The sequence below is a fragment of the Polyodon spathula genome, chromosome 7 (genome assembly GCF_017654505.1).
Source record: "Polyodon spathula isolate WHYD16114869_AA chromosome 7, ASM1765450v1, whole genome shotgun sequence".
NCBI classification, from domain to species: Eukaryota; Metazoa; Chordata; class Actinopteri; order Acipenseriformes; family Polyodontidae; genus Polyodon; species Polyodon spathula.
The window spans coordinates 47,612,099-47,634,887 of record NC_054540.1 but is presented as its reverse complement, the minus strand read 5'-3'; the positions used below and the strand labels follow the sequence as shown (position 1 = coordinate 47,634,887).

General features: G+C 40.8%; 1 protein-coding gene across 4 annotated transcripts in view; it reads left to right on the top strand.

Moving 5' to 3' along the window:
* The window catches only part of LOC121318695 (protein Shroom4-like), a 58,642-nt gene that overhangs the window by 31,463 nt on the left and 4,390 nt on the right, over positions 1–22,789 (top strand). For 2 of the 4 annotated variants that reach the window (XM_041255643.1, XM_041255641.1), the window contains 5 exons: positions 12,519–12,650; positions 13,795–16,558; positions 19,804–19,865; positions 20,434–21,180; positions 21,646–22,296. In XM_041255643.1, the coding sequence (XP_041111577.1) occupies positions 12,519–12,650; positions 13,795–16,558; positions 19,804–19,865; positions 20,434–21,180; positions 21,646–22,296 (4,356 nt within the window). Of the gene's footprint in view, positions 1–8,480; positions 8,808–12,518; positions 12,651–13,794; positions 16,559–19,803; positions 19,866–20,433; positions 21,181–21,645; positions 22,297–22,789 lie in introns of those variants that run through there. The other 2 variants (XM_041255642.1, XM_041255644.1) reach the window with 2 other exon arrangements.

Here is a 22,789-nt window from a genome sequence, read left to right as displayed (position 1 = left end):
TTGAGCTGATGGGGATGCACTGGGTAAGTTGAGTTGATGGGGATGCACTGGGTAAGTTGCAATAGTGTAGCTCCCATAAAATTAGTTAGAGAACAAAGTTGGACTGTGAAACAGTTTGACACACAACTTTGATTGTCAGCTCATTTAACTTGCTCGCTTTTACCAGAGATGGCAATGTTTTACTAAACAAGTATGTCAGTGACCTACGCCCCTGTCACAGTAAATTCTAAATTCGAGCAGCCAGTATGGGGAAAACATGTATGACTAGTATTTACAGAGTGGTATAGAATAAGATTTAGCATAAAATGTTAATTTTAATAAGCTTGGTCTAGCTTATAGAGCTGCATGAACCGATTCTCCAGATATATACAATATTTTGTGACATACAAACAAATTAATAAAAACAGAGATCCCTTATAAATGTTTGCCCTGGTATTTTTGCAGTTTTCCCATGGCTATACTAAGCATTTACCCTAGTTTACCCTGGTTTGCCATGTTTTTTTAATATGCTTTACCATATCTTGTGGTTCTTTTACAGTGCTTACCTATACTTTACTACAGTATGCGTGATTATACTTTGCTATGCTTCTACTATGGTAAAACTTTATAAAGTATATCCTATATGTCCCCAGAATCTGATTGTCCCCAATAACTTAAGCTAATAAGGTTTAACAATGTTTTGTGACAGTCTGTTAAGCAGTTCTCCACATGTGAAAAAATGTAAGTGTGACTGTAACCAGGTGACGTGTTAAGTGTGCGGGTCGTCACTGAATAATACCGAGGCCGACACAGAGCAACGGGATTTGACACGCTGCACAAGGGCTAAGATTTAATTAACACACACGTTCTACCACTAGGGTACCAGCAATAGTAGCCCTAGTGTCAGATTTAACCCTTTGCGGTCCTATGTCGGACCAGGTCCGACATTATAATTTTCTCTTTCCAGTCCAAAAGACGTCAAGCACAGGTCTCTAGTCATTTTTTTCTCCGGAAAAAGCCGACAAAACCTTTCAGCTTGGCTGGAGATGCAGTACTGATGTCCTTTTGCTATGTAGTGCCTTATAAACCTGTTTTACTCTGAACAAAATAGTGTGTGTGAAAATAAACTGGACCTGATGCAGCTGAATAAATGGACCGCTAAGGGTTGAAAAAGAAACAAAGCTGAAAATAAGTTTACAGACAAGGCGAAGTACACAGAAAGAGTACCTGGAACTGCAAACGCAAGTCAAAAAGGAAGTCCAAGAGAGGGATAGCAATGAGCATTGCTATGGGGGCTAAAACCAGTTCCAAAATGTTTTTTCCAATATTATAACAGGAAGAGAACATTCAAAGAGGAGGTTAAATGTCTAAGAGATACAAATGGCAAAATCATAGACAAAGAAAAAAAAAATAGCAAATATATTAAATGATTGCTTTTCACCAGTTTTTACAAAGGAGGATATGGACAACATGTCAACCTGTTCCTGTCCAGTTTCAAATAACTTTAGCGTAACCGAGGCAGTCGTGTTAAAGGGACTAGGAGCTCTTAAAATAAACAAATCCCCTAGGCCGGATGAGATCCTCCAAATAGTACTCAAAGAAATGAAAGAAGTTATTTACAAACCACTAACCAAGATCATGCAACAGTGGTTGTACCAACAGACTGGAGAATTGCAAACGTAATACCGATCCACAAAAAGGGAAACAAAGCCGAACTAGGTAACTACAGACCAATAAGCCTGACTTCTCTTATATGTAAACTTATGTAAACTATAATAAGATCCAAAATGGAAAATTGCCTATATGGTAACAGTATCCTGGGAGACAATCAGCATGGTTTTAGGAAAGGGAGATTGTGTCTAACTAACCTGCTTGTAACATCGATAATGGATAATTGCAAACCATATGACATGGTTTATTTAGGTTTCCAGAAAGCTTTTGACAAAGTCCCGCATAAAAAATTAATTCTCAAACTGAACGCAGTAGGGATTCAAGGAAATGTATGCACATGGATTAGGGAGTGGTTAGTATGTATTCCGGGTTTAAAAGGCATGCTTGTGCAGATAGGCTAAAAGAATTGTCAGTCTTGAACAAAAAAAGACTATGATTCAAGCATTCAGAATTCTAAAGGTTTTGACAACGTCGACCTGTCACAAAGACGGCTGCAGTGGGTGACGTCAGATCAGAAACCAGGAAGCAGGAAATAAACAGAGCGGTGGAGTTTGGTGAAGCTGAGCGAATGGTTTCGCTCAGCATTTAATAAAGAAACAAACAGAAAATAAAAGGTTGTAAAGACAAAACACAAAGACACGGCACTTTCGCCAAAATACAGAGACAAACAAAAACGAACTACACAGACAAACATGGTGAGCTGAAATTTATTATTATTATTATTATTATTATTATTATTATTATTATTATTATTATTATTATTATTATTATTACCTCCGTCTCCAATCCCGTTCTCCACTCCCTGAACACACAACCCAGAGTGAGTAAAAACATGCAGCTTTTATGCAGCTGTACCGAGACTCGATTGCTAATCAATCATTCAGTTGGAGTCTCTGTACAACTGCACGTGAATTAATAAAGCTGCAATTCCCTGTGCTCACATATTATTACATTTTACCCTCACATGAAGTGCTGTGCAATCCTCGTGCCTAAATACAAACACTTGTGTTACACAGACCCATTTATATCCTGTGTACCAATGACTATACACCAACATTAACAAACTACACGTAAGATACAACACAAATAAATAGCCCAGAGGCGGGGCACTTTGCCACATGACCCAAGTGACTTTTTCGACCTGAAAAAAGAAACAAGGACCAGGGGTCACAAATGGTCAGAGATTAGACAAAGGGGTATTCAGAACAGAAAACAGGAGGCACTTTTTTACACAGAGAATTGTGAGAGTATGGAACCAATTCCCCAGTAATGCTGCTGAAGCCGACACCGTGGGATCCTTCAAGAAGCTGCTTGATGAGATTCTGGGATCAATAAGCTACTAACAACCAAATGAGCAAGATGGGCCGAATGGCCTCCTCTCATTTGTAAACTTTTGTTCTTATGAGTGCTAGCCTCACCAAAAGAGACACCCCGCTCCAGGAACCTACTACACTACTAAAACTTCTCTCTCTCTCTCTCTCTCTCTCTCTATACTGTTTCGTATTTTAGCTGTTTCAGCATCCCGTAAACTAACCTACTGCTGTTGCTCCTGAAGTCCCGGGCTCCCAGCGACTGTGGGTCATTGCGACGGTCCTGGCTGAGCAGAGCCATTACAGGAACCGCCTTGCAGTTGAAGAGTGCTGTAGTAGTTAATTCTGCAGAGCAGATGCTCTCCTCCTCAATGTCAACAAAGCGCCCCTCTGTGCAGCATGGTGGTGCAGTCATCTCCAGCTGCGTGCAGCCTCCCCAGGCACGCCTCCCGGTCAATCCGGAGCTCCCGATCAGCTCAGCGTCCAGCTCAATTGGTTGCCCAGCAACGCGTGTCACAGTGACATACAGATGGACGCCTCCACTAGAGCTCCTTCGCAATGGATCTCATCCCCAGTGGAGGGAAAAGAAATGGAATTAGCATGTAGTAGTATGTGAGCGCAAAGACTACTGGACAAGTGGCTAGCCTAGCTGTCTTTGTGTCTTTGCGCATGCTTGTAACTCAAAGCCAGTGTTACATGGAGGACTGTTTAACAGCATACTAAAATAGAGGTTACCACTTTATGGGTACAGACAAGCAGCGTCACAGAATCTAAATGCATCCAATAATTGAAATACATAATACTATTGAAAACCATCCTAAATGTGGCTGCCTGGATTGGCATTCAAACATGTTTTGAAAAGCACAGAGTGAAGAGGAGTACATGGTTACTGTATCGACCATAGACATATCGTTGCTTCAGTTAGAACGTCAGGTTTGCTTTATTCTTAGACACGAGGCTTAATGCTCTGGGGAGTGTTATTCCAGAGATCGCAATCATACTTTAAATGGGTCATTTATCCTGAATCTGGTCAATTTAGTCCATTTAGATAATGAGCAATTATCATACCAAGGGGCCTTGTGAGGCTGACTGATTGAGGGAGGGGTGGGGTGGGGTGGGGTGGGGGGAGCTGCTGTGTGGAATGTGGTCTTGGTCTTGGTCTAGGTTTTGTATTGGTTGTATGTTGATGTCATTCTCCTTGTTTGACTTATTGCTGTTGGTTTCATCTTTGTTGATGCAGTTCTTGAGAGTATAGAATATGAGTATATTATATGGAAGCACCCCAACAGGTTAGTTATAGCAAGAGTGTACTGTATTGTACCGGACACTGCCTTCCCATTGTTTTCTATGGAACTCAGATATTATGTTATAACTCCACGACAGAATGGCAAATAAAGCACAGCTGAGACTTCAGTGGACTACAATGATTATTTTAGACACAGACGTAAATACTGTAAATAAATAACTTTTAGAAAGTTGTAGTATAATCGTGATAATGGCATTCTTCCAGTCTCTGGCTTTATTGACTTGGGAGTTCCATTATTACCTCGTAGCACTCCACAGCAATGCCATTATCCCTTAAATATGATGTTACAAAACACAAAGTGTATGGTATATATAGTATAAAAACACATATGTGGTACTGAATAGTGTTTGGAATACAAGTGATGTGTTGTTATAAAAGCAGTCTGGTCCATTTTTGTAATCAAGCAACCTTTAATATATAAGGAGAGGGACTTCCATTCATGCACAATATGTTTCTTAACTGAACTCATTTCTGTATATTTAAAATAACAAACAGGGCATTGTGTTGAGAAAGCCCCTGCAGCGCCCTTCCTGTGTGGACTGAGTCACGGCCGTGTCCTGCGCAGATCATTCAATGGAATGCATATCTGTGTGGTATTTTGGAAAGCTGGTGTTCAACACAAATAAACTTAATTGTAATCAGGGACCGGTGAGGGGAAATTGGAATTAACCCATTCGGTAAGAATCTGGGGAATTTTAACCTTTCCTCCAAATCATGAGACTGTCCCTGGAAAGGTCAGCAGCTTCCAGAAATGCATTGAGTTGCTGTTTTTAATCATTTCTGCAGCCCAGGCCTTGCTAGTTATTTGCTTCTAGTTTTCTATATAAGTTAAGCACTAATTACTGGAGTCTGCAAACAGGTTTGGTCCGTTTTGGATGAGGGTATTTTGAGGGTGGTGTTCAGCTTAAAGGCCATAAACCATTGATAAACAAGCATGTCACGAACATCCATCCGCAATTGCCACACAATTAGAGTTAACAGTTTGGTGAAAAGTTTATCACCGTGACATATTTCAACAGTTTGTACGGAATAAGAACAGGAAGTAGAAATTAATAGTTAAACGAAAATGGGAAAAGTGGCAATTAAGACCTATATGAGGTTAGTATGGTGAAGTACTAATGTATTAAAATGACAGTATGTGGGAAAACTTCTTGTGTTCCATACAGGAAGTCTTCCCCATAATGATACTCCCAATAACTAATGCTAAATAATGAACCAGTTTCATCAAAATTTAGTAAGCAACAGGCAGGCAAACTCACATACTGTTATGAAAGAGCCATGTGTCCTGGGATAGTGGGTTTGGATTTTCAAGCAACAGCTTCCCTTAAGAAAGTGTGTTATGAGATTGCCCCATGATGTCCTCTGTTGCTAGGAATCATGGAAGCTACATCATTATGCCTTTATTTTAAATAAGTAAATACATGAATAAATGTTTGCAACAATATGTGCTTCTTTCAAAACTGCACATGTAAGACCTTTATAGCAAATGAATGAATGAGCACAGTAGATGTAATGTATCGAATAAATTCATTAACTCGGACCACTTTTCATTTATTCAAAAACCCTGTAACTAGTACTTCCATAGAGACTGGAGTGCGGATTTCCCAGCAGCATTCGGAACCCTCTTCCAGTCACTGCCTGATTATGTGACTCCCTTGATTTCCAGCATGTATATTCTAGACCCCTTTCTATCTAGGATGTTTACACCGTTGTTATGCAGTGAAAAAAAAACTCGCTGAAACTAGTGTTGCTTTTGTTTGTGGTATTGTGAAAAAAATAAAGAATCTTCCTTCAATTAGTTTAATCTTGATTATGTTTGGTTGCCAATAAAGAGATGCTTGGAGGGGTGTTTAGTGACATGTAATTAAACTGGACATACCTCTACTGTGTTAGGGTTTTTTTTTTTTTTAAAGCTAATGTGCAAAAATTCATTAGCAATAGTACAGGTACTGTTCAGCCAACCTGTTCATTGTGGTCAGTTCACAGAAGAAAAAATGAATAATATTCTATATATCGTCAGTCTTTTTAAAGTACAAACAAATGAAAAGTCTACTGGCATGTTTTGAAAGTGTGTGTGGTGTTCATTGTTTCTTTGGTCAGGATAGTGTCATTTTTAAAGTCTGTTTCATTGTCCTGCACTTATAAAAGTCTTTTGTTTTAAAGCTGTTTCCTCTGCACTCGAATTTCTTTTAGATATCTGCCTACTGCTGCAGAGTGCTGATTGCTAGGTTTTCTTACTGCCTTTCCTTACTGCTCATAAAACAGCCTGCTGTATTTCCATAGAAACGTGGAAACATGACCGTTTCGAGGCATATCAGTCCTATTGCTCTATCTTCATCTCCATGACATCAGCAGGGATAGTGACTAATACACACACTGACCTCATCCTATAAACCTGTGTGGAGCAGAGCCTCATTCTTATTCAGACTCCCTGTTGCTAATAAAATAAAATAAAGAAACCATTAAAGTTAATGGTGGAAACAAAGCAACCTGAGGGTAGGAGGGAGGTCAAGGACATGAGAGTTGAAGCTTTTTGAGACCACTGCAATGGTCTGGTAAGCTAGCCTATTCCCGTGGGATGTGTGTATAGCTGGATTAGTCAATTCCAATTTGTAGATGCATAAGTCATATGGAACCACAGGTTTTCAGCATCCCTTAGTGTTGTAATGAACTTTTATTTACATTTTTAGCAATTTGGCTTAAATTTATTATTATTAGTAATATTATTTTTTGTAAACATTGAATTAATGTGAAAGTCTTCTGAAATAAATGGTGTCCCATTCATTTTAGCTGTGCTGTTACTAATGAATTAAGTATTCATACAAACTGATTTTCACCCCACTCAAAGTCAGAACGGCCAGGTAATTTAATGTCTGTGTTCTTTGCATTATTGTACACTACAGCATGTATGCTGGCTTGTGACATAAATGATTTAGTAAAGTCCCTCTGAAGCCTGGGGGACGCGATTGGTCACGATTACGAGCCCAGCGTTGAAACTCCCTGAGCCGAGGTGCACTCACACTTGTGTTTTCAAGGACAAGCTTTGTAATGAATCTCCTCCTAGCGGCTCATCAGTCAGTAATACTGACATCAGCACAAGACACAGGCTTACCTCTCGACCGCTGAGCTTGTTCTTTAGTTGAATGGCAAGATGTTCCTCTTTGAACTGTGTGGTTTGCGGTTCGTGTCTACCCCCTACCTGCCATTCAGTCCAGGACCTCTCTCAAACAGACTCCTGATTTATCATGTGATGCACCTGCCTTTCGTAAGGGTTGCTGAAATTGGTCGCATGTCACCATGCCACATGAAAATTCTGGTTTGCTTGTACAATTGTGGGTTTGGGACTTGAGGAGGTATTGCCTTACACCATAACGTGGCCGTATTACCCCAACTGATTCACAATTAAACCATTACAACTGTGTTTTGTTATGACCCTCAAGTTCTTATTGCCGTGTCACACAATTGTTTTTACAAGGCGGACTAGAGGAATTTTAATAGGGTCCGGTTTGCATTTCTTCCGTAGGATGGTACTCACGTCATGCATCCATCACCCCTCCTGTAGCACTGTGTACAGTGTAGGAAGATTGGGGCTCTGGTTAAGATTAAAATTGCTTGGCTGCACCATCATTGTAAAGTATAGCTATTGCAACACCATTAAGTTAATTTGTTGCCTTTTTAGGTGGTGGGGATTTGTAGAGTTGCAGAGGCGGCCTTCAACAGTGCTGATTTAGATGTGTTCTGTAACAACTTATCAGCATCTCCAAAAGCCCTTAAAGAAAACAGACACAAAAAAAACATTTGCCTTGGCAACCAGCCACCAAAGCATTTAGCTCTCTTTTCTCGCTTCCTCCAGCTCCAGCAGCCGAACACAAATGAGTTTCTAGATGACAGGATGGGCTTGCTTTTTAAAATACCTCCATTTTATTTTTGCGACAGCTTTATCTTTTCCGAGCATTGTTTCCTCACTAGTCGTGCCAGGTTTCCTGCCTTATAATACTGTGGTGTGTTGTGGGGAGAGGAGAATAAGAGGGGGGTGGGGGTCCATATCTGATTGGAGTCTGGGCTGGCTTTGGAGCAGTGATGAAACAAAGCTCAGTGTGACAGATACAAAACCAGGGGCATAGAGACTGGCCCTTGCATGAGGCCAGGTCCCAAAACCTACTTGATTGTTCTATCATCATCTTCCTTTTTTTTTTTTTTTTTTTAAATACATTTTGTGCTCTGTGACGTCTAGCTTCACTGAGGTCATGTGACTCTATAACTTGACTACAACAGGTTGGGTTAACATATATAGTGACTCAACAGTGTTTCTGTCTGTCTCCACTTGGTAAGACCTGGGAAGGTTCTGCTACAGAAGTGGCATGGTATTTCTGTTCTGAGACTGGCTTAAAACTGCCTCTTGTGGATTTACACAGATAGAAGAAAATATTCATAAATGGACTAAGAGTCTGTCCAGGAAATGGATTTGATAATTGACTGCCATTCGGTCTCTGCATGGCTTGTTTAAAGTGTTAGCTGAATCTTGATGCATGAGGAGCCCTGTAAGTATTACACCTTTAAAAGTCTATCTGTTTGACTGTTTGCTGTATGTCTTTATCTGTGTGAACTGCATTGCACATTTCTCTTAACTTTGTCTTAAGTGTCATTGCATTGAAATGTGAGTGCCTTGATGTGTGTATATAATAAAACAATAGAGACTATTAAAAATAAGAATGATCCAATTAATCTTTTATACAACAACAAACATTTCTAGGTTATTGTATTTAAAGACACAAACATAAATGATATAAAGTTTGTAGTATTAGAACAGCTCAAATTAGGCAATGCGACATATAGAAGAATAAAAGAAAGTAAATGGATAAATAGACTGAACACGATTATACCAGCAGGACTCAACAGAAAAGAATGAACTAATTCATTTCAATAAATATATCAAAGTTAAAAATAAATAAATAAACAAACAAAATTCATTCAAAAGTTGTGCATGCATGATGTGCTGGGGAGGCCAAATCAAGGCTGATCCTCAGAGCCAGCATTGCATGATACTATAAATATAAGTTTATATAAAATAATGTCAATTAGAATTAATATAGATTTAAAGATATAAGTAAAAATGATGTCACAATGTATAGAACACCATTACATCATGTAAGAATAAATCATGGAAACACAGGCTCCCTTGAGAAAGATATGTACAACATATCGAAATGTGGCTCTTTGAGCTAATTTATTATTATTATCATTATTATTATTATTATTATTATTTGCTGTTTAGAAACATAAACCATAGATTAAAAAAAGCAAACAAAAAAAAAACATTGAAATAAACAAAGCCAATTGATTTTTTTTTTTTTGAGAAAGCGTGTTAGGAGTTTGCCAGCCTGTCATTGTAATAAGACTCAACATATTCTTGATGTGAGTGGATAGTACAGCTCAGTGTGGGTTGGACAGCTGAAACTTCAGTATTATGCTGTCATTTAAGCCACTTGATTACAAGTCAAGGTAACTCATGATGACACATGGCTTCAACTCTTAGATTGATGATATGGGTCTCTACAGCTATTTCTGTAGCTTTGGTGCTTAAAACATGTGCTGGAAACCAGTCTGTAACAGTTATTCTCTGGGAATAAAAACTTAACTTTTAAGCTGATATTTGTAAATGCTGTTCATGTGGAATCAAGATGATTGTCTGTGTATGAACGGGATGTGTAAGAACTTTGCTTGTTAAATATATATGGAACTCATCGCAGCTTTATAATAAATACAAAGTTTTGTACTTCAGAGATCAACGTTCGCTCCTGTGCACTACGACGACTAAAAAACTTGTCCCTAATTTGCGTGAAAAACCACACAATGTAATAAATTGTATCGTACTCTGATAGTTGTCTAAGTCTGACTCTCATTTTCCATCCACTGAGTACTGCATCAGTAAATAAAACTTCCGATGATAAGATAATTATGGAAATTAAATTGCTGGTTTCCTGGAACAACCAATTAAAAAGTACGTTTTGACATTGCAACAAATAGAAATGAGCAAGCCAAAAAAGATTATTCTGGATTTTTTTTTTTTTTTTTTTTTTTTTTTTTTTTCTCCAGTGCAGTTGTGCTACTTCATTTGTATTCATTTTCCCATTCTAGTAAGCACTGTCCAAACAGGGCTATATTGCATTTTTCACATTGTATTTGCTAAAGGTGTGTTAGCGGTGAATGCTGGCCAACACCTGGAGGGTTGTTGTAGAAACTATTGTGCCAAGAGAGCCCACCCCCGTTTATTAAAAATAACTGCCTGCAACTCCACGAGAAGAAATGGGATTCCTGTCAGGAGTAGAGGTGAACCGATATACTAATGTCACGATACTATGCATATCACGATATGCAGGCCATGATACGATATGTATCACGATACATGAGGTGGTCTACTTCTCAGAAGCACAATATGATCAGATTATCATTTAGTAATGGATTATTTTGTTAAAAGACAAATAAATGCGATAGGGAGAGTATCTGTTTATACCAACTGTAAAAAAACGTTGTGCTTTTGGTCACATTACAAACGATACGTACCTCTACTGCAATACGATATATCGTAAAGCAAGTATCACGATTCTTTGATACACAGTGAATCGTGCCCTAGGCATGGGTAGTATAGCACATAGGCTACAATATCAATCCAACTGGGTTTTTCAAGAACCTTTGTGAACAAGCATCTCTTGGTTACTGCATGTGTAAATATAAACAGTTCTTTAAATATGTTTGGTGTCTGTGAATTCATTTTTCATGAAAAGTCAGGGATAGTGAGCAAAAGGTAAATTATGAACACTGAATAGCAAATTAAAACCATAACATTATTCGAAAGTGCAACCCATGCTTTCAGAAAGACATATTAAAAGGAATGAAAGAATAAATAACTAAAATGTATTTCCAAGTTGTGTCTCCCCTACATACATGAGAAAAAAAAAAAACATGGTGTATTTTTACAGCTGTCAAGCTGAAAAAAAAGAAAAATGGGCTGTGCAGTGAGCTGCCGTCTAGTTTGACTTGGAGTGGTCTTGAAGTTAACAGTAAAAGCAGAGAAATAAAGAAAGAAATGGTGTATACCCACTGCTGCTTGTTTCTGAAGAGTATTCATTGGGGGTGTATAGCATGTGTCATTCCACTCACATTCAACAGAATACCATGGTGCAAAATAGTTTCATCCACAATGGGGTGGAAGAATGTTCAGGGTGAAGTTTCCAAACCTCTCTAAGAATGTATCGTCTGGAAGAACTTTGGGGAAATAATATTTCATCTTGGTGAACGGCTCGGATTTTTACACAATGTGGAATGAAATGCACCCCCCCCCCCCACAGGCACACGCTTGCTTTCTCTCACTCCAATCACTCCGGCCTGTATTTGTGCTTTGTCCGAGTCTGAAAGGAAATTGATGCTTAGCCTAAGAAAGACAGACGGTGGTTTTATAGCACCCTGCTGCTGTTTAGACTCCCGCACTGGCTCCTCCTACCCAGAGGCATGTGAGCTACCTCATTTCAAACACAGGCTGTAGATCACCCAAGACAAGGTACTGCTTGCTAGCTGAAGTAACCTGCCCTCTGCTCTTCACTTACCATTCCATCAGGCAACTGTCTCTCCCACATTCCACTCCCCCACCACAAAACACTCATTTTACTACCTTTACATGTCCTCTTCGCAATGTACGTTTTTTTTTAAATCGCCAGTTAATCAAAGCAGGGCAATAATTGTTTATACAATATACTTGAGGGTGGGGGTGAGGGGTTAGTGTAACATGTGGCTAATAATAGCCAGTATTCATGTGCTCCGTCTTTCGGGTGAGACGTTGTTGTAAGAGACTCTACAATTGATGTATAATTCACACACCCTAGTCTCGTATCTTGTAAAGCGCTTTGTGATGGTGGTCCACTGTGAAAGGCGCCATATAAAAATAGATTATTATTATCATGCAAAGAAAACCAATGCATAAATGGCATCTTGTGAACTAAATAACACACATTCTAATGTACAAAAGTACTTTAAGAATTAATTAAATTGGCTTTTACTTTAGAAATCTATATACCGCCAGACTGTGGCGTTCTAACCAGTGTATACTGTACTTCTAACAGCCACACCAGGTAGTAGTGGAGTGTATTGCTTCATTGGCATGGAGTCAGTGCAGAACACTGAATTAAAACAGTCTTATCTCAGTGAGTGGTGAAATGTTAGCTGGTTAACTGGCTCACTGCTGCCCCTTGTTACAGGAGGAATGTTCCAGTGATCAGGCCTCACTCATGGCACCTGGCCAAGCTCTCCGAACAGCAGCCTGACAGCCCTGCCATGCAGTTTCACCCGGGCTCCTTCAGCTTGTCCTGGCACTCTGGGTGTGAATCTAGGTGAGTGGGCTCTGTTTTATATCTTGTGAAGACTGCAAACCAAACTAGGGCCCAGTGTGGTAAAGTGTGCCTCTGTAGTGAGCTGCAACGAAAGCTTTTAACAACAGAGAGCCAAGAACGAATTTCAATATACCTTCTTGTTAAACTTGTACTTCTCATTTCACTTTTACTTCTATTTGTAGTATAATGTGTATTATCCTGCACTTTGATTACATTTGGTCATTTTAAATCTAAAATGAAATAGTTACATTATTACAAGGTTATTTTTTGTAATTAATGAATATGGAGAATCCTTAGCATGGCATGGTCGATTTTTTAAATAGTTCTAAAAATAGTATCGGTTATTGTTAGTTTCAATAATCAATACTATTTTCGGTAAGAGTGCGATGGGGAGTGTTTTGTGATCATGTGTATTTGATCTCATACACAGAGTGCACACTATTGTTATACCTTCTTTTAAGAAAATTGTTATCAATTCAATTTACTCCTCTCCCCATCCCTCGCAACAGTATCAGATTTAGATATGAAGGGCCAGTTTCTGGGATCAAATACATAAAAAAAAAAAAAAAAACCTGAAAAACAAGTCAAATGCATAACAGTAAGAGAAGTCTTAATAGGAAACAATGTGCTTTCTTTGTTCAGATGTTTTGTTAAAAGCACGGAAATGCTGCCGTACACATGTACAAGAGATGTGTTTGCACAGGCAATGCTGTACTTACAGTACTGTGCCTGTACAATTCTGTTTATATTGAAAAGGGGACATTTCTGTGAGTAACATATTCCCAGTGAGACACTTATGAGGAAGTTTGGTTGAATTTCAACATGTACAGGATACATGTTTTATTTTGGGAGTTTGATTCTGAAATCTCCAAAAAAATGAAACAGACTTATATGGCTCGGTCAATTGTTGTTCTTTATAATAATTTTGCTTATTAGCCACTTACTGTAAGTATTGTGCCCTTAAAACCGACTTGAAAAACACAAGGTCATACTATATCAGTAATAATTTATATTTAGTTTGTTCTGAATTCAATTTTGTTGGGCTATTCTGAAGTAAAATTAAAAAAATATTTGGACAGTAATTATTTCTAAAGTTTCTCAAGTGGGCTGGTAAATAAAGCAAATACTCTGTCTTCTTTTCCAGTGATCTTTCAATGCAGTGGAACCAGCTTTCTCGACATTGCAGTACGGACCGAAGCAGCTCCATTGGTAGTATGGAAAGCCTGGACCCGCCCAGCCAGGGCTACTACGAGGGCCAACTTTCTCCAGTCGACCAGTCCATCTTCCACGACAAGAGGGACTCTGCCTACAGCTCTTTTTCTGCCAGCTCCAACACCTCAGACTACGCTGTCTCTCTGAAGCCTGATGAGGCCGGCTCCTTGGACAACCTGCATGGGCTGGGGCCTTGCAGGTACGCTGAAGGGAGGTGCGTTCATGGTGTCATTGAGTCTGGTGGACTATCGGAAGACGGTAAGCCCTGTTGCTTAAGCCAGCACTCGGAGGTAAAGGGTCATCAGTCCTCTTATAGTGAAGACAGGAACAGAAGTGCTTCAAAAGGTCCTCCCCAGCCTCCTATCCGCCGGGAGAGTTTCAAAGCCACCAGAACTGGTCCTGGGTTTGCGGATAAGCGTACAGCCTCTGATCCTGTGCACATGTTGAACCAGTCCAGTAATTGTACCTCTGATACCCTGCTGTCCAACAGCAAGGACTTGCCAAACTGCAATTCGGGCTGTTCACCAGATGCTAGAAATCTCCAACAAAACGATGCTGTTGACCAGTACTACATGCTGAGCTCACAACTGGAGCAGTGTAAGAGCTGCAGCCCTGAGACCGTTCCAAATGACGGTTACCTTAATCAGCATAGCACAGATGCCTCAAGGCAAAAGAACTATAGCCCCTGTGTGCCTGAAGAGTTTGGGTGCCTTGGTGGAAAGAGGGAGGCTTTGATGGGACATCATGAGCACACACATAGTGCACCTGAAAAGTTCTTTTCATCACAGTTGCCATCTCTTGACCTCTCAAGTCGTCGAGACAGTGATTTAGATAAGCCAGCTCCTCATGATCCATATGTGTGGAAAGGGTCCCCTTTGCATCCCCAAGAAGAAGAGAACCTGACAAGCAAAGAATTTCCTCACTCTGCAACCAAAGGCTATAATGCCGAGTGGGGAGAAAGCGGGTGCTCCACACCTGGATCAGTCACAGCTTCAGAAATTGTGGAGCCCAAAGCAGAAACTGACACTATAGATGGTCATTTGGATGTTGGAAGCTGCAACAATCGAACCTGGGGAAGGTGTTTTAGTGTTTCTGGTGAGATGCCAAAGCCTGTGCCAGAAACCCTTGACCTCAAAAACACAGGCTTGACTTCAGCTTCCAGTGTAGACACTCTACTGGGTGAAACCAGGATATATGACGAAAGCAAGCCTGAGGTTGCTGCCAAGCCTGCAGCTTCTCGGCAGCACAGGTCTTCCAAAGCCAGGCGTAGAAGTGAGCGGTTTGCCACCAATTTGCGCAACGAGATCCAGCGAAAGAAGGCACAACTGCAGAAAAGCAGAGGCTCCTCAACCCTTCTGTATGGAGAAGAAACAGTGGAGGAGGTGAGCGAGCAACCAGAATATGATTCACCTTGTAGTGACAGCTCACCCTCTTCACAAGGCAGTGAGTCCAAATTAAATAAAACCACCAACCCTACTGAGGTGCACATTAGCCAACCTGATGCCAGAAGCCAAGAGGCTGTTTTCCGTGAGACCAGAAGCTCTTCTTGGCATCAGAATACCAGCTGCAGAAGTCCTAATCCACAGCAGAAAGGTCCACAGAATACCAGCTGCAGAGGTCCTTCTGTGCTGCTGAAATTACCACAGAATATCAGATGCAGAAGTCCTTCTCCACAGAAGAAAGGTCCACAGAATATCAGCTGCAGAAGTCCTTCTCCACAGCAGAAAGGTCCACAGAATATCAGCTGCAGAAGTCCTTCTCCACCGCTGAAATTACCACAGAATATCAGATGCAGAAGTCCATCTCCACAGAAGACAGGTCCGCAGAATATCAGGTGCAAAAGTCCTTCTCCACAGCAGACAGGTCCACAGAATATCAGATGCAGAAGTCCTCCACAGCTGAAGTTACCGCAGAAAACCAGCTGTAGAAGTCCTCCCCTACAGCAGACGGGTCCACAGAACTTTGGCAGCAGGTTTAGAGAAACCACACATCGTACTCCTTCCCCAGAAATTTCAGAGAAGAAAGAAGACCAGACCCACGGTAGAGGTGGAAGATGGAAGTGGACACCTGAGCACAAGCTACAACCACAGGTGAAGCCAGAGAAGGAAAACCACAGCAGGATGACCTCGGATGTGGTGAGACCTAGCAAGCCAGCTCCAACCCTGGCTTCCAAAGAGAGTGATATCCTGCCCTTTGCAGACAGAAGGAAATTCTTTGAGGAGACAAGCAAGAGCCTTGCTTCATCTCATCTACCAAACCTTCCGTTAAAGCACAATAAGTCTGATCTCAGTGGAAAATACCTGGAAAAACCTAACTGCAATCCTAACAACTTGTATTGTCCAGGAGAAAGGAGATACTCCACAGGACAAACCTGCCACAGTCCTGAAGTATTAAGTGCCTGTCATCCCACAGAGCTCAGACCCGTGGAACAACAAACATGCTGCAACCAAGATAAGGATGAAGCAGACCTGGATCACAGCTGCTGTTACAGGATCAGAGCTTCTGAAACAGTGGCACACAAACTCAAGGCCTATTTTGTAAGTGAAGACTGCAGGGTGTTACCCCACAGACATAGGCAGCCTTGTGATCAGTATTTAGACACTAGAAACTCTGATTTTTATCCCACACCTGTTGCACTTTATGAGGAATGTGCCTCCCATCATGTCTGCAACCCGGCAAGGAAGCCTTTGTTTGAGGTAAGTTAAACATGTCATAGTGAGATATTTCCAGCTGCCTTCTGTGAGGGAAGCAGATTCCCATTTTAAAGTAATTGTAGGTAACATAATATTTTTTTAGAATTGTACATTTAGGTCACTATGTACGTATCAAATGTGCAGTTATGTTCTAGTAAATGTATTTTTATTTTAGAACATAACATCTGGTACTACACGTGGGTAAAGAAAGTTCTCAGTTTGCTTGCCTTGCTTTCCAGAAAGTATTTTGCTTCTTTACTTCCCAGGTCATTTCACCTCATTAGGGTCTTTGGGGTTATAGTATCTTACTGGCTGCAAACTGTCAATCATTAAGCGAAGCAGTTGGTTGGTCACTGACCGTGACAATTGCACTCTCCAGGTGAAATGACCAAGAAAGTGTCAGGCAATGTGAAGTCAAGGCTTGAAACACTTCTTTAACCTTGTGTTATACCAGATATCACGCTTTTAAATGAAAACAGATATTTCAAAATTGTTGGGACCTACAGTATATAGTGAATGGATGAGCATGGCAGAGGCTATTAATCAATCAGTCAATCAATATTTATTTTATATAGCACCTTTCTGGACCACCATCTTCTTCACAAGTTTACCAAGCTGAAAAGAATAGAATGCGTACTTTAAAATCCAGCCCTCCAAAAATAGCTTTAAGTAAATATCTTAATTTTATTTAAAAAAATAAAATAAAATAAAAAAAAAAATTGGAACAGAGCTGCTTCATACAGGGGGCTCTGAAAAATCTTGGAAATGTTTTGCTTTAATAGCTTTATTTGTTTAGATACATATCAGTCCAGAAAAACAAGCCCTTTGTCCTTGTGGCCGCACCGCCCTACTAAATTCCTGTGGGGGCACCACAGGCCTAGCAGCAGGGGCTGGCCAAGCAGCAACATCACTGTTTTACCACAACAGTAACTGCAGATCCCACTTTCTGTCTGGAATGCAGAATTATTATGGGCCACCGGCCAAATGCACACTATAACCTTACGCATCCACTTTGTGTTAAGCAGATTTCTATAAGCTGCTGTAATTCAAAATATAAATATGTTAAAAAATGTTATGTTTGCGTGTGTGTGTGTGAGCGCCTCTTCTACAACACTCACTGCTTCCTATTTTTGCCTCCTGTATGCTACTGATGGTAAAGGTTTTATTTTTAAACACAATCAGAATGTGTTTTTTTTTTTTTTTTTTTTATTTCTTTTTGTTACTGAATTGGTTTCTTCTTCTATAAAAAAAAATAAGAAAGTCGAGGCCTTGTTTTTTAGATTCCATTGTCCCGGCAGTGTGTAGGCAGGCCCAGCTGAGACCGTGTGAAATGTTGACCATTGGCCCAGGCCGGAGTCCTTTGGCAGTGAAAACAATAGGATGTTGTCGGATAAAACAATTCACTGCATTCCCCTTAGAGCTTCCATTGGATCCCAAACACTACATTGTGATCCAAGTACAGCATTAAGCTGTGAAAGCTGTGTTCTGTGAGGGTGTGTGCGGTCCGGGACCAGGGAATGCGAAAATTACAAGAATCTTTTTTTTTTAAATCAACTATGTCCCAATTTGAACTAAAATACAAATGAAGCAAAAAACAGGGGTGGGGGCTCCTAAGTGGTGCATCCAGTAAAAGCAGTCCACCCGGAGTGCAAGATGCGCCCTGTAGCTTGGAGATTACCAGTTTGAATCCAAGCTATGCCACTGCTGACCATTGACTGGAGTTCCCAGAGGGCAGCGCACAATTGGCCAAGCGCTGCCCAGGCAGGGTAGGGGTTATGTCGGCTAGGGAGTCCTTGACTGTCCAGACGCCACAGGCAGGCCTGTGTGCAGTTCAGTTGTGGATATGGCTGCATGACGGGCTTGCAGTGAAAAAAGGCGAAATGTCTGATGGCACTTGTTTCGGAGGATGCGAGTGCTCGTCTTCGTCTCTCCCGAGTTAGTTCGGGGGTTGCAGCGGTGAGCCAGGTTGAATAATAATTGGACTTTCCAAATTGGGAGAAAATTGGTAAATGAATAAAAACAAACAGGGGTGCATATATATCATACACCTTTGTTAAAATAGGCTGTTGCTCCTCAGCCTGTATTCTGTAATATATAAAAGCTGCAAGATGGATTGTTGTTCTCTAGCTGGTAGCAGGTGTTCGGTTGGTAGGTGCTTCCTTATGTGAAAGATTGAGGACATTGCTGCAGATATCACTGAAGGAATTAGACAGTAAACCTTGAATAATCGTCACGTAATCTTCTGGAACAATTGAAGTGACTTATAACGACTAACCTCTATGAATATTTTTAAATACATTTAAATACATAAACACAGTAGCCTAACAGTTCTGTCTTATTGGTGTCCATTAATTCAGGTTTCATTACATGTGTTAATACGTTAGAATGAAAGCTAGAGATAGAGAGAGAGAGAGAGAGAACATCTTTCCAGGTGTTGTACATACATATTAAAGCTGACACCAACAGCCATGTTCTGTTTTACATTAAATTGCTTTCTTTTCGCTATTCTAACCACCAGAATCTATTCCCTTTACGCCTAGTTTGCATTCCACAGTGGTAGCTTTGTGTATTTACACATGCTTCATCCGAGGCATGTGCGCAATGTATGCCTATTCCAATCTAATGGTCAGTTTTTCTGGGTTTAATATTTTTGAAACCAATGAACGTATGTTCTGTCTAAACCATACTGTTCATTTAAAAATCCACTTTATACAAAAAGCAAAATTAACTTTGTTAATACACATTTGGATGTAGTGCTACTGTATGTGCTACACAATTACTGTGATCGTCCCGTAAGGAAGTAACTGTAACTTTTTTAAAGGTGAATTAAAGGTGACTTGTTTATAGTTTAATTCCTTTTTTAAGAAATAGTTTCCATGTATTTTGATGTGATCTAGTAATGTTATTCCACTAGCCTCCTCTCCAGGACCCAGCTCTCCAGTGTAAAGGACCCTCTCCTACCATTCCTAAGAGTATAAGCATTGTCTTGCCCTTTCCAGTTTAGAAATAACAAAGGCTAACTAATCTGGGCACCATTTGGATTCAGAATTCCAGTGATGAATTCCACTCCCCTGATTTGTTATTTATTAAGCAGGTTTATTATTATTTGGCTTTTCGCAGACTCCACAAATGTGAACAATGCTGTTTATGACCTTTTTGTTGTTCTTATTTTAGTTACCTTACAGTAATTACAACACTTGTGGCAGCTGCATTTTCACTTCATTTAAACTGGCAATCCTCTCTTACAGACATTTCCTGTGGAAGAACAGGAGCAAAGAAAAATCAACAGGAAAGCGAGTCTGACAGAGAGGTAAGGCACTTCCCTTGTTTGTGGGTCTCAGTGACGCATGACTAATAGTCACTTGATGGGAAGATTGTTTGTCATGCAAGAAAAAAAATAAAAATAACGGCAGCTTGATCTGGAAAGTGCAGAGAAATTTCTCTTTTCAGATTTTATTTTTCATCTTTCTTAAGTATACTTGACTCCTATGAATCTGGAGCTGTGTCCATACATTTACAAAAAAACAACTTTTCGTTGATAGATGGGGAATTATATTAGAACACTTAACACCCATTTAATATCTCAATATTCTAGATTAAACAAATGTATAAAGGTTTGCATCATTTTAAAACCCTATTTAGGTGCATGTTACATTAACATCTGTTTATTTATGACAATTACATGATTTAAAAAAAAAAAGTAAATCAATAACTGAAACTGCCAAGATAAGGGTACAAAGGCAGCCTTTTTATTAATTATCTTTAAATTCACCAAAAATATTTTTGACAAAGCTTTTTCTCTGCAGCAGTTAAGAGTTGACAATGTATTGTATTGTGTTGTATTGCATTGTATTGTATGGTATGGTATTCTGTTTCAGTGTCTTCAGAGACTTTCAGTGCTGCAGGAACAGTTGCCAGCTGGCAGATTCGTCTCGACAGCCTAGGGACAACTTTGAGAGCAGGTGGATTCCCCACCGAGCCGCATCATCTTATGACCTTTCCCAAGACCAGGACAGCACCAGCTGGACCACCACTCCCCTGGAAGGACACTCGGAAGGCGCTGTCAATTACCCCCAAAGAGGAAGGGCCTTGTCCGAGAGCAATGTCCAGGTGGACCTGCAGCGGCTGCAACGGCTGCACAGGAGGGAGTTTGGGGGGCCACCGGCACTGTGCGAGCTGGAGGAGCCGAGGTCTAGGGAGGAGGAGGCTGGCAAGAAGAAGGGGCCGCCACCTCCCAGGCCGCCACCCCCAAACTGGGAGAGATACAAGCACAGGAGAGCATCCCATAGTGCCCTCTGCAGCCTGCCGACTTCCCAGCGCGCACCACCACTCGGGTATAACAGCAGCCCCTCAGATTCCTCTCCTCCGCCCTGCAGCCTTGAGACTTCCAGACAGCGCTCGAGAAGCCTCCCTCTGAGAGAGCCGCTAGAGAACTACCTGAAGTGCTTCCACGAGCCACATGAGCTGCTCCTGGCCAATCACAGGTCTGCCCTTGTGCCCAAAACCTGCAACCCAGTCTGCTGTGCAGGGAGGCAAGACAGCAGCTGCGAGCTTCATGGTGACCCCGTGCCACCCAAGATTCCAGACGCACTCGCTGTGCCAGTGGCGGCTGGCTTGCGGTCGAGGTGGGTGTTTGTCGGGGGCATTGGGTCCCTGTAGTCTCTTTATTCCTCAGAAAGAACACAACTCATGGCATTAGTCTGCCCAGTTTAAATTACAGTTAGGTCATTGCTTGGACCCTGGCCACTTGTTAACTGGATTACAGCAGTATTTCATTATCACAGGCAATAGCAGTTGAAAGGTTTTACACATTATATTTTATTACAGCGCTGGGGAATTTTAAATGTTTGAACATTGTTTAAATCAAAATTGTTTGTGTATGCAATTAGTCTTAAATGTAATTTTACCTACTGTGCATTACAAACCAAAGCAAATCATAAAAAAGGTGTATCTGTTATCAGTTCAAAAGACGGAAACTACATTTGCAATGTCCATAGAGCTCAACAGAAATAATTTCATGCCTTTCTGATTCTTAAATATTACATTTTGTAAAATGTTATCCCATTGCTAACTTTCCATTTGTCTTGTAGGATGTCAGAAACATCAATGGACAAAGAAGCAATGGGGGTGCCCATGAACACACACCAGAAGGTCATGGGCCATGAGAAGAGGGCTCTCTACGGTAACCTGCTCTGCTTCAGCATCAAGCCTGAGAAGGGCTCTGAAGGACTGGCTGAGTCCTATTTTGCCATGAACTATGAACAAAACGGAGACGTCTATAAGAGACCAGAGGAGTTTAAAAAGGCAGCTCCAACAACTACTAAAAGCATTCTCATTCAACCCGAAGAAAATATTTTAGAAACTAACATAGACGAATATAGACATGAAGGTGCCATATGTGAAGGTCTCCCAGCCTGCTATCAAAGCACCCAGGATACTCCAACATACCTTGGTGTGAGTGTTCTAGAGACTGATATTGACACCGTTTCTGAGGAGGGGGAAGAGCCTCCCCAGCTGGAAGTGGTGAAGGCAGCTCTGGTCAACCTGACTCCAGAGGAGCTCCTGAGGGACATTGTGAGCACAGACAGCTCCCTCGCAAGCATCCTGGACCCCTGCTCCAGACTGACAGCCGCAGACCTCATGGAGGAGATTTTCCCCAGAAGTGAGGAGAATAGGCCAGCGGAAAAGAGGAGGAACAATCGAAACGTCCTGCAGCTGAAGGTGGACATTCAGCCAGAGAGGTTAGGTGCTGTTTTAGTTGGTGTTTGAGCTGGTGTTCTTGTTTAAGACGTCATATTACAAGCTGATATTAACTCCACCGCACTGACCTTGAGTGGGTGAAAATGTCCTCATTTCCAGCACACTACTATGCTATTCTTTTTATAGTAGTTAAAAAAAGATACATTTAACAGTATAGTCAATTTTGTGACATCAGTTCCATCTGATACAAAGAGATTTCAGATAGCTGCTTCACATCAATATCAGGGTCTATGTTATATATATAAATACCTGCCATACCACTGTCAAAATAGTGGTTTGCCTACCGTGGGCAGCCAGGGCTACATCGGCTTTGAGGGATATGTCACCAACCTAAAATGATCTCCACCTCTAAACTTCTAAAAGCTTTTATTTATTATGGAATACATTTCAAGGAAAATATTTGTATTTGGTCATTTGGCCATATAAGTGTGTGCTATAAAGGGCAACCTGCCTGCAAAGACGTGTTACTGTTGT